This window comes from Meleagris gallopavo, chromosome 3 (assembly GCF_000146605.3).
Source record: "Meleagris gallopavo isolate NT-WF06-2002-E0010 breed Aviagen turkey brand Nicholas breeding stock chromosome 3, Turkey_5.1, whole genome shotgun sequence".
Taxonomy (NCBI): Eukaryota; Metazoa; Chordata; class Aves; order Galliformes; family Phasianidae; genus Meleagris; species Meleagris gallopavo.
In genome coordinates, this window is record NC_015013.2 from 22,102,810 (window position 1) to 22,118,212 (window position 15,403).

Genomic DNA, 15,403 nt, shown 5'->3' on the forward strand with positions numbered 1-15,403 from the left:
ATAGCACTTCACATTCTTTTTCCTGATGAGTTAAGCTCTGAAGTACTAGGTGGTCCCATTTCCCTTAGAAGTGGTGTTTGTTCGACAAGTGCCATTTTATTTAGAGTGGAAAAGTGCCCTCTTCCCAGAGGGGTATGTTGGGTCTGGCAGCTTCCTATGGGCTGGGGCAGAGCCTCTTGGAGCAAGAGAAGTGTGTGGTGGCCAAGAAGGGTGAGGGAACATAGCCTATTTTTGCTCTGTTTCAAATTAGGATTGCAGTTTGCCCACCAATAATTACAACCATCTGTATCTGTATAAAAACTTCTGTACCAGCCACGTAGGCATGTAGTGCTGTAGAAGCCATATGCATGTCAGAGGAAGATGATGGTAGTTAGGAGCTAAGGGGCTGGCTCTCTTTGTCTCTTCGGATGATGCAGCAAACATGAAGTAACTTGTATGAGAAAGGAAAATCTCTCTAATTCTTAAAACAAACAAATAAAAAACATGGTGTTAAACTGGAAGAGTTGCCTTCTCTGACAAAGTGGCTTGCAGAATTTCTGTCTACTTTATTACCCGTAGTGCTCATTTATTTGTTCTTAAAAGGTATATTAATTTATTTATACATCAATTTTTAAAATCTATTTGTGTTGATTTGCCTTAGCAGCATGTAGTTTGTTAAATCATCTAATTATTACATGTTTATCTCCCTTGCAGTCATGAGAATGCCCTGAGGGGATCCAGTTGTTGTTTGTGCAATGTTTATCAATAGTCACTGTCGGGTTTTTTTGTTGTTGTTTTTTTTTTTCCAATTCTGTTTGCAGACCTAGACACTTTAGTATCCAGGTCAGTTGCTGCCCTGTGACTTGTTTGTCTGAAGTTTTGCATACTCATTTGTTTTTTAGTAAAGTAAAAGTATTTCAGATTCAGTGCAATTGCTCTGTCAAAAGTGCCATGTCAACAGGAAGCAGATGCTGGTATGTGTACTGGGAAAATCTCAGGCATGCCGAGGTACAGGATAATTAAATAAAGCAAGACAGATGTAATTTCTGGAGTTTGAAAGCACTCCTGTATGGATGTCCTCTACTGTGGACACAGGTTTTAGGTGGAGGCAGACAGACAAAAGAAGATTAGTAAAAGACAGTAGCCCAAATGTGTTTTATTAAAAAGATGAAAACTGCTGTGATTGTTTTCTTAAGGAGAAGAACTATGCGATGTGATCCCTGCAGAAAATGGACCTTAAACAAAAATGTATCAAGAGCCTATACACCATCCTGGACAGCTGAACAACTCTGTAGAATGGGCCATTGACAAAGGAAGAGAAATGGCCATTTAAGCCACCTAGTAAGCAGTACTTCTGTCTCGTTTTTAGTAATGTTGTTAATTAACAAGAGTAATTTTTGAGAAGAGGCCAAAGCGTTTCCTTGCTTTCACATAAACTGTGTTAGTAGTAGTAACTCATTCACTTTGAAGCAAATTTATATTAGTAGTCACACAGTCATAGAATTGTAGGATGGCTTGGGTTGGATGGGACCTTAAAGACCATCCAGTTCCAATCCCCTGATGAGAGCAGGGTTGCAACCCAGCAGATCAGGCTGCCCAGGGCGCCATCCAGTTTGGCTTTGAATTCCTTCAGGGATGGGGCTCCCACAGCTTGTCTAGGCAGCTGTGTCAGTGCCTCAACATCCCCGAGTGAAAAATTTTTCAATAACATCTGATCTAAATCTCCCCTTAAATGTACATTTGGGCCAAATCCATTGTTATTTCACTGCCTTTTAGAACTCAATTTATTTTAGTTTTGTCTACAAGCTTGCTGTAGTTGCACAGTTCAAAGTATCTGACACTCCAAACAGTTCTAAGTAGTAATATTACAGGATCTACTGTTTGGTCACTGAGGAAACTACTGATTATTTAATTGCTATACTTTTACAGTAGAGGAATTTAGAAGTCGTGCTGATGAATTTCAGTGGGTTCTCTTAGGTTGTATCCTGTACTACTGCAGAGGTGGGGTAATTGTCTCGACCAGCTCCTTCAGTGAAGGTGCACAAAACAGAGTTCAGTTGCAAAGACTGCATGAAAAATGCCTATAGATAGCTGCTTAACCTCCATAATTAACATGTTACGCTTACACACAGCAGATAATGTTTTTAAAATGTAGTTCAAAGTGAGTTCCTGTCTCCAAGCATTAATTACAACTTCCATTTCACATCTGTTGTTGAAGAGCAGTAGACAAAATCTATATAAACACAGCAGGCTTTTAATTGGAAATCTAGTGGAATCTATTTCTGGTGATCGTTATTTCTAAAAATGGTCAGTTAAGTAGATCAACAACTGTCTGCCAAAGGCCAAGTACCATTATTTTGTTATCTTTTTTTCTTTTGTGTACATACTAGAGGAAGAACATAGCTGTAATGATAGGAGTAAAAGTAAACAAATCCCATCAGTTGGTTAACCAAGTTTTCTTCTTTTTGGATTCCTTCTTACTGCTGAACTTGCTACACTGCTGCTGCTGCTAATAGTAATAATAATAATAACAAAAAATGATGTTTGCCTGACCTCATTAATGAAAATACTGAGGATTTTTAAGGTGCTTGTATTCAGATCTTAGCAAATGTTTTAGTCTGAGATGTTTTGGTGAACACGGTATTACTAAAAAGGGAGGTACTCAGAAAGATTTGTGTAATTGCAGATGCTATCATGTATGCAAGGGCTACACAAACAATTTGCTGTTAGGTAGATTTTTGCTATGGTTTGTAGCAATCAGGAACTTGTTGGTAACCTGCTGTATATATGTGCTGCTTTAAGGATCTTACCAGCTGTCATCACTGGGTTGTTTCAGTGACGGGGTGAGGAGGGGGAAGTCAAAGTTCTGTTAAAACATCAAAAAGCCTTGCTCTTTCTGTCTGCTTTATGCCACTATACATACTTTTTATTTTTTTACATTTGGTCAGCTGGTAGAAGAATAAGTAATACATAATTTCCTGTTGAATTCTGTGGGTTTTGAATGAGACCTGAACTTACTTACTCATAATTACTGAAAATTGTGAAGTAAAAATCTATAATCCTGTACAGGCTTTAGCATTGGTAATAGCACTGCTGTTGTTTTCTTAGATGTAAAAAATAGCTTTTTGCACTGGTTTTTCCACATCTTCATTGAATGTCACTGGTAACTGTAGGAGCTGAAAATAATAGAAAGTAGACTGATTTGCAGAAAATTTTTTTAATTATTATTTTTTAACAATCTGAACTTTTGTAAATGGTACTGGGCAGTTTTGCATGCATTTTTGTATTGCTGGCAGGTAAATTTGGTCTCCTTTCTTCAAGGTCTGTTGCACTCAAACATGTACAAAGGAGGGCAGGAATTTGAATTCCGAAACTTAAGCCACTTGTCTGTCACCAGCACATGTTTTCTTAGCATGAATTGGGCTTTGACTGTAAAGTGAGCTGCACAAAATTTACTGCTTATGCTGCACAGACCAACTGCCTCATTCACATATTCCAGTAGTTTAAAAATAGAAAGGCTATGAACAACCAATTTAAGTTCAGACTGAATTAATTTTATAGCTGTTGTCTACCTGTGTAAGTGGACTGTTGATTTGTAGTCAGACCGTTGCTTTCATTTGAAAGGATGTAATCCCTTTTTCACAGTTTCAACTGTTTCCTTTTGATGTCTGTCAGCATTTCCATTCAAATACCGGTGGGGTCCAGAAGTTCCCTTTAGCAGATTTTTGGCTGCTACTACTGTTTGCTATCTTAGTGCTGATTTCTAGGCCCCTGGCTATTTGACAGCAGTTCAGTAGCATCCAACAAATTACCTGGAATTCAGTTATTCTCATTTTAATTTCTCTTTTCATGCTCTATTATGGCATAATTTGTGTTCTTCCTGCTTGCTGCTATAAAGAGCTCTTTCTATACAAAAGGTTTTAAAACGTAAAAGGATCATAGAAGTTTTGAAAATCTAGATAGGTACCAGTATGGAATATATTTACAGGCAGAATGACATAGGTCTCCAAATTTATATCTTAAAAATATTTCTCCTGTCTTCGAGAGATACTAATTATCATTGACAGGAGTTTTTATTTTCATTTGCATGTGTTTTATCTGAAAAGCCTCTTTATCAATGCTGAGATTTTTGATGGGGAAGAAGAACATTTCTGTCCCTTGCTTGAAGGTTAATTAGACCTTCAGACAGCTTTGAAAAAATCATTTGAGCATTGTACAATAACAGAGCAGGAAGAACCAATTTGTGGCCGCGGGCCATTTGAAATGAAAAGCCATGGGGTCTCCACTCTGTATGGAGCCTTTTCTCATTTGAACTAGAGATCTCTTCATTAGAGCTAAGCTGTTCACTTGTGCACACAGATTGCATATCACAGGCTGTAGCAAACCTACAGTCACATTCTGTATTGAAGCACATGAAAATGGCAAAAATCAATATCTCATCCTGATCGATCATGCTATTGTATTCAGGAGGTCACCTCTTCACTTGGCCGTGGTGAAGACAGATTCTTGCATAAGCAGGAGATGTTTTATGTAAGTCTATGCATTATATCACTAAAAATGATTATCCTGACACCCACTAGATAGGTATTCTACATGGTAGAGATTCTCTTCTATTAGCCAGCAAAAAATGTGATAAAAACAAGGTGACTCCATCCTTTTTAAACTGAGACACAAAACTACTGGTGAAGCTGGTGACGTTCTTAAGTCAGGAAAGGTGTCTGTATTATGGTCTTGTACATCAGAATATTATTATTTACCTTTGGATACCTCTTGTATCAGTTTTTCTTTATAGTAGTTTCACATTCTCCAGTTGGCTTTTGTCTTTTTTGGCTTTGAGGTGAGTTTTTTTCTTCTTTGACACTTTGAATATACTTGGGCATTTCTTCACTGCCAATTCAATTCTCGTGCCCTCCAGTAAAAGTCTTTGGAGATTCTGTAGCTCTGTACAGATTCTGAATAGAACTTGAGAAGTTACTTGAGTATCTCCATCATCACAGAATTGTCTGTTTCACAGGAGAAATTTAATGGAAAAGCAAGGGGAGATTAAGTTAGGAATTGGTCTCTTAGTCTATGGAGGGGCTCACAGTGTCCTTCACCTTCCCTGAGACTTCCCTTGAGTAAAGCTGAACAATACAGTTCCCTCTGCACACTGTTCCACTATTTCCGTTGATCGCTAAGGTGAACAAAACCTTATTACCTTTAAGAAATAAAAAGATTGTTAAGCTTTAATTAGTTGTCTAAAACAAGGATACTATAAATGCTCAAGGTTGAAACTTAGGGGAGCGTAGCATTTGCTTAACATAGTTTAGAATTAAAAGGTAGCTGGACTGCAAAGCACCACTTGTTCCTGAAGTGATAACATAGCCCTAGTCCTTGGAGTGGGTTGGAAACAGGGCAGCATTGCTTAAAGCTCAGTACCAAGGGAAGCTTAAGATCACATTAGTTGAATCGAAGGGTGAACACAATGGAAAAGATTCATCTAAATGAGGATTCTGTTGCCCAACAGATGATCTCTGATAATCTGAAATCGTGTACAAATGTTCTGAAACTATCCAGAATCTTACTACAAGCTGTGCCAATGAAAACAAGCATAAAGCCTGACTTGGAAAATGCTGAAATGGCTGATATTCCACAAATCTGATCTATTCTTAGCACAGGAAGTGAAGAGACCATAAGGAAGGCAGCTAGTAGAAGAGGTTGAGGGGTTGTATAGTGAAGCACACCTCAGAGTGCAGTTAAGGAAGGTGATTGTGTCTGAGAAGAGGCTTGCAGGAAACTGTGAGAGGGAGAACATTCAGCACGTGGATCCTGAACGTAGGCAGCTGCCTGTTGGCACTTGAACTTAGTGATATTCCCTGTCTTGCTCTGGTTCCCTTCAAAAGGTTTTCTCCTCAGGATGCTGAGTCTCACATTTGTATCATGTCTTTTGTGTTTACAAACATGTCATTTTGCAGTCAGTTCCATAGCTGGCTTTGAGAAGAAGAAGGGAAAACTTACGAGTCATGATGATGTGTGCATTGACAAGGAGTGCAACAATAGGGGAAAGAAAAGCTGTTACAAATTTGGGCTGTTGGAAACCCACCATGAGTCACCAGACATGGTGAGGGTTGCAGAAGCCCAAGCATGTAGGGATGATTACAGAGTATGACATTTCCCTCACACAAATGGCTTGATTGGTTGGAAACATCTAAACTTGTAGTCTAGTCATTCAGTTTGATTATGGCTTTTAAGAAAGAAGTTTGGCTTCAGACATTTTAACTTATAATTTAAGGAGAAAACTGGATTCCATCCCAGCGAAATGAACACGACACCGGCTGAAATATGAGGCGTTCTTACCACAGAGAGTATAAATCAAGATCCTACCATGAGTAAGAGCATTAATTATCATCCTTCTTATGACATGTTTGTGCCCCTTCTACTCCCTCCCCTAAAAAGCACACCAAAATGTAGTCCAGCTTTCTTTCTCCTTTCTATGCTGACGTGTATATGGTGGCTGATTTAGTTAACTTAGCTTCAGCATACGTGCAGTCATCAGTACAATTAATCTTTTTACCTAGGAGAACTGGAAACAATGGAGGCGGTGCCTACAGCATTGGGCAAATGCTTCCATTTGCAGATTTGGCACCCTGAAACCTTGAAATTCAGTGTTGAAAAGCTACAGAAGTGTGACAGCTGTATTCGGTCTTTCAAAAACTGTCTGGATTTTGCATGTGCTGTGAAAGCACAAGCATTGTAATTGGGTGTTGTTACTGTAACCTTGATGATTTAATGGTATGAGACTAGTGTGGAACAGAGATAATCTTTCAACATATGCTGTTAAATAAATTTTCAGGTTGATACTCCATCAACAACCAAACGAAACACAACCAACCCGTCCTTGTCAGAGAGAGGATCCATTCCTTCAATGACTCCAGCAGTCAAGAGTTGCTCAAAAACAATCCAGAAACATAATTTTTGATGTGTCTGTAAATGTAATTTTGTTTTTGTGATAAGCATAGATATTTTTTTGTTCCCAAAGGAGAAAATATTGAAAGTACTGCGAAAAGTGAGTTGCTCCGGGCAAAGTGGTAGCTTAATGTGTATATCTGTTACAAAACATTTTAATTCTGTATTTGATCAGTCCCAGCATTTCTAGTATCAAAAAAAGCAAAATAGTAAAGAATATATTTATATTTGGTGTTAGTGAAGGAGCGCAGTGATTGAAACTGAGGAGTATAGTTTTCTTGTGCCTGTTTCAATGGTGCAGCCAGTTTCAGCTTCAGATTAGCTTCAAATTGTTGATCAAAGGCTTCGTTTGGGAGCAACATGTAATGCCCTTTAGCAGAGTCTTCCTACCTTCTCTCCTACTCTCCCTGTAACACCACATGCAAAAAAGTCCTTTTCTTTTTATTTATTTATTTAAGAAGGAAAAATTGGATGCTAAAAGTCTAGGAATTTCGGAGGAGTACCTTGATGCAGAAGGTAAGCAGAGGTCATGAGAAAAACTGCATGTGATGAAACTGATGACCTTACGTGGGAAAAGCATGCCTGGATAAGACAGGGAGATCATTAAAGAATCCTTGGGAATAGGAAAGCTATGATGGAGTAGTCCTCGTCTTGGCGTAATGGTGAAGGAGTAGATGGTTGCTGGGCATGGAGCAAAAGGCTGATAAGATATACACAAAAAATATCGTGTGAGGGGGAAAAGATAAAATGCAATGGTGGTCCTGATCTATAGAGTGTGTTTGGTTTATGGGATTAATGAAGTGATTGGGTAGTAGGGCAGCTTCCTTATCTGTTGCTTTTGTGTGTAGAGATCCTGAAAAAAACTTTTAAGGGAAATTTCTTACTTTACTTTTTCCTTTTACTTAGAAGGCCCAAATCCTGTGATGCCATCATCTTACTGAATGTGTGCTGAGAAAACAGGGTTTGAACTTCTAATTTTGAAAGTTTTCTTAGAGGACCAGCAAACAATCTCATTTCCTCTTTTTGTGTTAAAATGTGGAGCAGAAGTGTTCTGGGAAATCATAGAATCATAGAATCATAAAATGGCCTGGGTTGAAAGGGACCACAATGATCATCTAGTGTAAAATTTGTAAAATTTCAGTAAAAAAATTTGAATGCAGAAAAGGAGGACAACGTTTTAATTGCTTAATTAGTTAAAGCATGATTCAGACTAAATTGCTCAATTTTAATTATTTTTGGATACAAATTTATTTATTACTGGTGATCTTATAATGAGTTGTTGGCAGTTTATTCCATAACAGAAGAAAGCAGGCTTGTGATATAAGCCCTACACAGGGCTTTGAAATTCCCCTCAGACTTTTTCAACAGGAAATCTTCAGAAATTCTGTCTGCTTCCTTATGCTCTGGCAGACACCTGAATATTTCTCCTATTCATATCTGCTTTGGAGTTTGAACTGCTTTCGTTAAAATAAGCAATTATTGACTGCAAGAATCAGATTAGAAACTCCAAGGAACAAAGAGAAAAAACAAAATCACTTTCTTTTAAGCAAAGTGAAAGTGAAAATACCTTCTCTGCAATTTCATCTGAACAGCTGCCTTATGATGTTAACATAATAAAGTAATTCAGATTTCCTGCTTCTGAGTGAACTGCTCTAATTTGCAATATGGATGATGCCTGGTGCAGGAATGGCTCAGGAGATAACTTGGCAGCCCTGCCTATTTTTTCTGCCTATTTTTTTTGTATGTTAGCACCAGTTTAAGTTGCTGCTAACGTGCTTGCACTTGTCAAACTGAAAAGCCTACCCTGAAAGCAAGCAGTCAAACTGCGAGGCTGATGAGGGCTTCCAGGGGGACAGGAGGCAGAGTCCTGCACAGGGACAAGTGAGGGAGCAGCCAGCAGCTGTCCCTTGTGTGGGTGACCATCTGATCATGCCTCGGTCCCTGACTGCAGGGCTTATAGAGATGCCAGAGGAAAGCTGGCAGGTGGAGGATTGACCTAAAATAAAAATTTAGTACAGAGGTTGCTCTGAAATTAATGCCGCCTCATTTTTGTGGATACTGCAATATCAGTGTTCATATGTTTGGAGGGGGGTTATTTCCTTGTTTGCCATGGTATCTCTTACAGTGGTGTGCATCAAGTTACTATTCTTACTTTTTAATAAGGCTTACTCAGACATCTAAATAAGGTAAAGATGTGTAGTGGCCTGTTGCATTGGTTGTACCTGCACTATATTCATGTAAATAAAAATAAATAAATAAATAAATAAATGAACACAACAAAGAGAACAAACAAAACTTCTTAAATTTTTTCCCATGCAATCTGTGCTGAAATATTTATTGAACTGAGGAGGTTTGTTCAAGAGGAGATGATCCTGAGAAATTAAGTGGTTGTCTTAGTGCTGTAATTGCCCCGTGATACGATCTTGTGTTGAAACGGTATCTTTTCTCTAGCTGAAACCTTACGAGCTATTGCACAACATAGCAGTTTTTATAAAGCACACGGACTGAAAGCTCACAGCTCTGTAAAATGTACTGGACTTACAGTGAGGAGGAGTGCTCTCATTGCATGTAATAAAATCGTCATAATTTCGAGAACATTTCTGTATTCCCTTAGCAAAAGCTCTACTGCTGCTCTGCTGTGTTGGGCCTGGCAGAGGATGAGCAGATGGATAATGGGAAATAAAACAGCAGGGTAATGGTGAGATAGGAGAGCTGATACACCGTGATAATTACATATTAATTAAGGGGAAGAGGAGGGAGGGGGCAGGTAGATGGGAAATGTAAATGCTCTGGGGACATGGAATAGCTTGAAAGAGAGGAGAGGAAGATGTGAGGGAGCTGATAGCCAGAGCCTTGGCAAGTGTACCCATGGAGACTTTGCTGGAGAAGATGCTGAAGTAGAGGCTGGAGCCGTCTGGGTAAGATGAATGAAGAGAGTCTCAGTCCTGCTGTGAACTTTATAGCTGATTCCTGGTGGTGATGACAGGGTTATCTGTTGACAAAGCATCTGTCTGTCTATGAGGACCACGTTATAGAGCAGCAGCCCAGATCTTTGCAAGTGTACAGTAGGGCTGTTGGAGCCAGGTGTTAGCTTCTGGCATGTAACCCCAGAATGAGTACTTAAAATGACATCTTTGTCACAGTGGGAACCTCCCTACACACCTTATGATAGATCAGTCCATTTTACATGCCCCATAAATGCACTGGAAATTCTGTAGATAATGTGCTTAATGTTATCTCCTGCCTCACTTAATAGGATTTTATTTGAAAAATGTAGCCAATTGCCTAGAGAATAACTGTGAAGCAGGTGGAAAAGATAGAAAACAAACAGCAGTGCAAATAGACTGTTACACGTGATTATGTGTTACCACAGCTCAGTGAGTTATGGCAGTGGACACAAGCTATTACCTGAGTGGCTTTAAGTGATGTGCTCTCTAATTGCAATGGGATAGAAATGGATGCCTCCTCAATTGCCATTGTGCTTCAAAGCAGTAGTCAATTTTTGTGTACTTCCAGGGTTTTGTCAACATCTGCCAGTTCACGTGTTTTCTTTAGGGCCTGTTACCCTGTAATTGGGCTGGTGTCTGCCATGTTGTCTGATACTTATTTTCACCCTTCTGCTGCTCTTGTTCAAAGGGGAAAATTACTCTCCACCCTTATCCAAACTCCTTGAAGAGTGATACACTCTCAGAAACGTGTGTTTGTTTTCTTTGATTTGTGAAGTTTATGATTCTGTTCTACCTCACGTCTAGTAACAGCTCTGGTTTGTGTGCTTGCAGACATACATTGGTTCCATAGTGGCCTCTGTGAACCCTTACAAGACCATCCCAGGCCTGTATGACTGTGCTGCCATGGAGCGATACAGCAAGCACCACATGGGAGAGATTGCACCTCATATCTTTGCTGTGGCAAACGAGTGCTACCGCTGCCTCTGGAAGCGTCACGACAACCAGTGTATCCTCATCAGGTAAATGGCTGCTGCTGTAATTATACCTTGTTATCCCTGACACTGAAACTCTCAAGATTTAGAAACAAATATTTGGACTGAATGGAGAGGAAAATTCTAGAAGAAAGCAGGCTTTCAATCATCAGAGTTTTGGGAGAGAGCTTTGAAGTATGTATCGTGTTAGACTTTTAAAACACATCCATGTGCAGTTCAATAATTTCTCTCCACTAGATGCCTGGTCTTGTATCTAGAGGGGGGAAAAAAAAAAAAAGAACCTACACCAGTCTCGAGAAATGCTGTAAATAACAACAGCAAAAGAGGAAACAATCCCCATTTCAGCTGCATGATTGTGCCTGATTATTTTTCCTTTCTTAATCTCGTTCTGCTCTAATTTAATGACAGTTTAATAGCTTCCCATTTGATCCACTACATCACTGGTATTCAGGATCTTGCTGCTGCTGAATGTGCACTGAGAACAGTTGGCATTTCATTAGCTTTTAGCAGCTTTCAGCTCCTCTTGAAGAGCAATGAACAGAGCTAGCTCTTTGCCTGGTGTGGCTCCCTGTTCCCAGCCTGTCAGCTCTGCTGCATTGGTTCACACACGCATGGAGACACTGAAGTCCTGCTTGCCAAGTAAGCAGGACCAGCCTGGAGGCAATCGCAGCATTGAAGCTTCAGGCTCAATAAAGGGGCTGATGCACAATGCAGGGAGAGCTTTTTGTTTTTCCTCCTTTTCCCCTTTGAAGTATTTCTGTGCCTGTTTGCTCTTCGTGTCCCACAGCCTACAGCACAAGTAAATGTGATCAGTGTGGGAACTGAACACAAGACGACACAATATTGCCTGTCTCCTGACCTCCCTGGGAGCCCATGCAACAGCAGTGGAATCAAAGCACTAATGGCCTTCAGGACAGAGAGAGGATGAGGCAAAGTGGGAGCAGCACATTTTGTAATAGGCAGTTTCCATCACCATTTAAAATTATAGATAGAAATTGCAAGGTTTCCTAAGTAAGAAGAGGATTTGGTGCATGTAGTTCAGCACACAAGCCATTGTTAGAAATGTGGATGACATGCATGCAACACAGCTAGCTCTGTTTTTGACTAGCTGAAATCTCTTGGCTCACAGACCCTGCATGCCCTCTCTTCTGGGCAGGTCCTGCCTGGTGATGACAAAGACACGGGTGAACTGAGCTGTGTGTGCTTTTCCAGCTTTTTTTCAATTGCATTTTTTCTTTATTTTACTTTTATTTTTTAATTTCATATAGTTCATATAGTTCTATACATACAAAGTTTTAATCTTGATCATGTGAAAAAAGCTAGCGTGGAGTCATGATTCCATGGTGTAATGTCAGGTTGTTGCCTGTGAGCAATTCACATACTCATATTTGGGGGTCTGAAATTATATCTGGTGCCTAGCAGGTGGCCATTATTATCTTTATTAATTTCCTTCTGTTCTAGCCCACATATTTTACCTTTCCTTCCAGTTCCCCACAAGCTGCCAAGAGAAAAGCAGGTTTTGTCCTAAAAAGGAAACAAGCAGAAGTCTCTAATGTTCCAGAGGAGTTTCAAACAGTCTCTGTAAACCTTGTTACAGATAAACCATAATATGGAGGAATTTTGCCTTAGCAGTCTCTTTTAAGATAGCTTACTGTAGCCTGAGTTAAAGCAGTGATTTGTAAAAGTTCAGGCAAGTGCCATAATACAAGGCTGCTTTCATATTACAAGGATGCTTTCAGTTTCTACAAAATGTGAAGGAAGGTGCAATTCAAAACAAACAAAAGTAAAATCTACTTTTCTAAAACAGCAATATCTGCTGTATCTTTAAATGACTCTGGCAGGGTTTGTTTGTTTGTTTGTTTGTTTGTTTGTTTTAATGACTGATGATTTTCAGTGGCTCTGCTGAGGTTTAGGAAAATTCCCATGCTTGCATTCTTAGTTTGAGGCTTCAGGAGTGAAGACACAGCAACTTGGTAGTTGTCTTCCACGTTCTGTTCATGTCTGTATCATTTACTGGCTTAGATTAAGGTGTTCAAACAAGTCACTATCAGGTCTTCCTGCTTATTTGAAACAGTGGTGCTGGGAAGCTCTGCCATGTCTGAAATTGGCTAAATATCTTTGTCTTATATTTCACATAAGAGAGAGAACAGTTCATTAAGTCAAACTGCCTGACCACTGCAAGGATAACCAAAACTTATTAAGGGCATTGTTTCAAAGGGAGAATTTTGTTCCATCGTAAAAACACATTAAACAGTAACATCAGTTAAAATGAATCGATTATTAGAGTAATTTTCACATTCTGATATTTACCTGCTGCTGTTACTGGGATCTGAAGACCCCGTAACTCATTTAACAGCCCAATGAAGTGAAGCTCAGAATGCTTTTTTTGTGATCCTCTGGACTTGAAGTGCCCCCTGCTGGCATTCAGATTTAATTCCCTTTTGTTTTGGAGCTTCTTAGATATAAAAGACTGACTTTAAAAAAAAACTGTGACAAAAAAAACCACTGTGACAAAGGTTCTAGACTGCTAAAACATCTGGAATATTTTTCTGTATGAATAAGATGAGAGGGATAATAAGAAAAGAATCTAAATCAACAGCTTGTTTCAGGAAAAAAAACATAATATGATTTGAGACAGCAGTTGTGACTCAATACATTTTTTTGGTATATTGAGCGAAGATTAAAAAGGAGGAGATTACAGAAGAGAGAATATTAAATGGAGCCATCCGGAGGTGCTTATTTATCATTCCGTGTTACACAGGCTTATTCCAATTCGTGATAATGCTGCATAAAAAAGACATTGCAGCCTAAATGTCAACAGAGTGGCATATTGAAGAAACTGAAGAAAGTGTGTACAGCCTGGGCGTTGTAATATTAACACAGTTGTGAAATGGTGTTTTCACTCTGCAAGACATAAAATGTTGTATTTTAGTACAGAAAATGAAAAAAATGTCTACATTAAATAACATTTAATTTCACATTGGTCTCAATTTCGTTTAAAACAAAAACAAAAGCCTGCCACAGTTAAATTTGGTACTACGACAGACACATTAAAAAACTGTTAATGTCTTCTGATTTTTTCAGCTGACATGGTTGCTATTCATGGAAAGTGAAATGTCACGCCCATCAGCTGGGCTGAAGGGCTGGTAGGAAGCCTGGGTGCCATGGTAGGAGCAAAAGGGAGTCGCTCTTGTTCAAGGAATAGCTAAGCAGCTTGTCCTGATCAAAAGCAGGGGCTGAGTTCACCTGTGATTAGTTGGCATTTTCACAAGTTGGGACTAAGTTCAAGCCTCCATACCCCACTGTTGTAAGAACAGAAAAATAGGTTGTATTTTTAATACCGCTTTATTTAAGGTGGTTTAATCCATACTCTTCTCTCTGATATAATAGTACTTCCACTTTAAAAGCACTCAGAAGAATTGCAGAACAATACAAGGAACAGCAAGTCACCCTGAATTACATTCAGCTTGGTGCCACGAGTGGGAAATCACAGTCTGACAGCAGTTTGTTCTCTCTGTTATCATTTGATGGCATGACACCTTTCTTGTTGTTCTTCAGCTTGAAGATAAACATAAAACAAGCTGTTCTTTGGATGAGACCCAGGCTTGTGAAGAGAAGGCTTTCTTACGAGACCGACACACCAAAATTCACATGTGCGCTTGAAGAACAGTATTTGCTGAGGGGGGCTATTCTGTCTGTGCCTATCTGTCTTTGGAGATTTAAAGCTGAAGGACAGAAATGAGAAGTGATTTAGAGTTCTGTTGATACAGCCTCACTTGCATTATGCTCTTCAGAATGAGAAGTCTCTCCTTGTGACCCCTTTTCCATTGCGGCAGTCCAGAGTTCAGACTTGTGCCCTTGGTGAGATTCTCAGTGTAGAACAAATCACAGAGGAAGGTTAAAAATCTCTTAAGTGAGGGCCTTGTGGGTTCCTGTCACACAATATATTCAGAATACTGAGTGCAGTGATGTGAAACAGGCTGGACACTTAAATTCATGAGGTAAAGAGCTGCTGTAAAAAGTTGACTGTGTACTAAAAAAAAGCACCTTCTTTTACGGCCCTTGACAGCATCTTTTTAGGCATAGGTCTTCTAAGGAATCTGAAAGACTGATCCGACTTAATCTGCTGTTAGTCTAGTTCTATAGGATTGTATAAGCAGCTTCAGAGTTTAGTGTGCTTGTTCTTGATTTTCATTTCATTAAGAATGTGTTTTATAAACCATTTTACAAAGGAAGTTGCAGAGACAATTTGATGAACATAAAATAATGAGTCCCAAGCTGGAAAACACCATGCCAGAGAGCTAAAGGTGTCGAAGAACCCATTCACTTAATGCTCAGTAGTGGTTGTAAAACTAAATAGAATGAAATACTTACTAAAATATGGAGTACAAAACAGAGATCATTGAGTAAATGTATTCTTTTCTTTACACAGTACTTCTATCGAGTACTGCGTACAAGTCCTTTTCCTCTTGATTTATATATATGTCAAATTTTGTGGAACTAGATGTAGTTTCCAGGAGGAAAAAAAAAAAAGTTGTA

The 15,403-nt window shown here is 39.2% G+C and overlaps 1 protein-coding gene across 1 annotated transcript in view; it reads left to right on the forward strand.

The window, feature by feature from the left end:
- MYO10 (myosin X) overlaps positions 1–15,403 on the forward strand; it is a 121,464-nt gene that overhangs the window by 39,041 nt on the left and 67,020 nt on the right. The window contains exon 3 of the mRNA XM_031552780.1: positions 10,704–10,891. Within this exon, the coding sequence (XP_031408640.1) occupies positions 10,704–10,891 (188 nt within the window). The remainder of the gene's footprint in view (positions 1–10,703; positions 10,892–15,403) is intronic.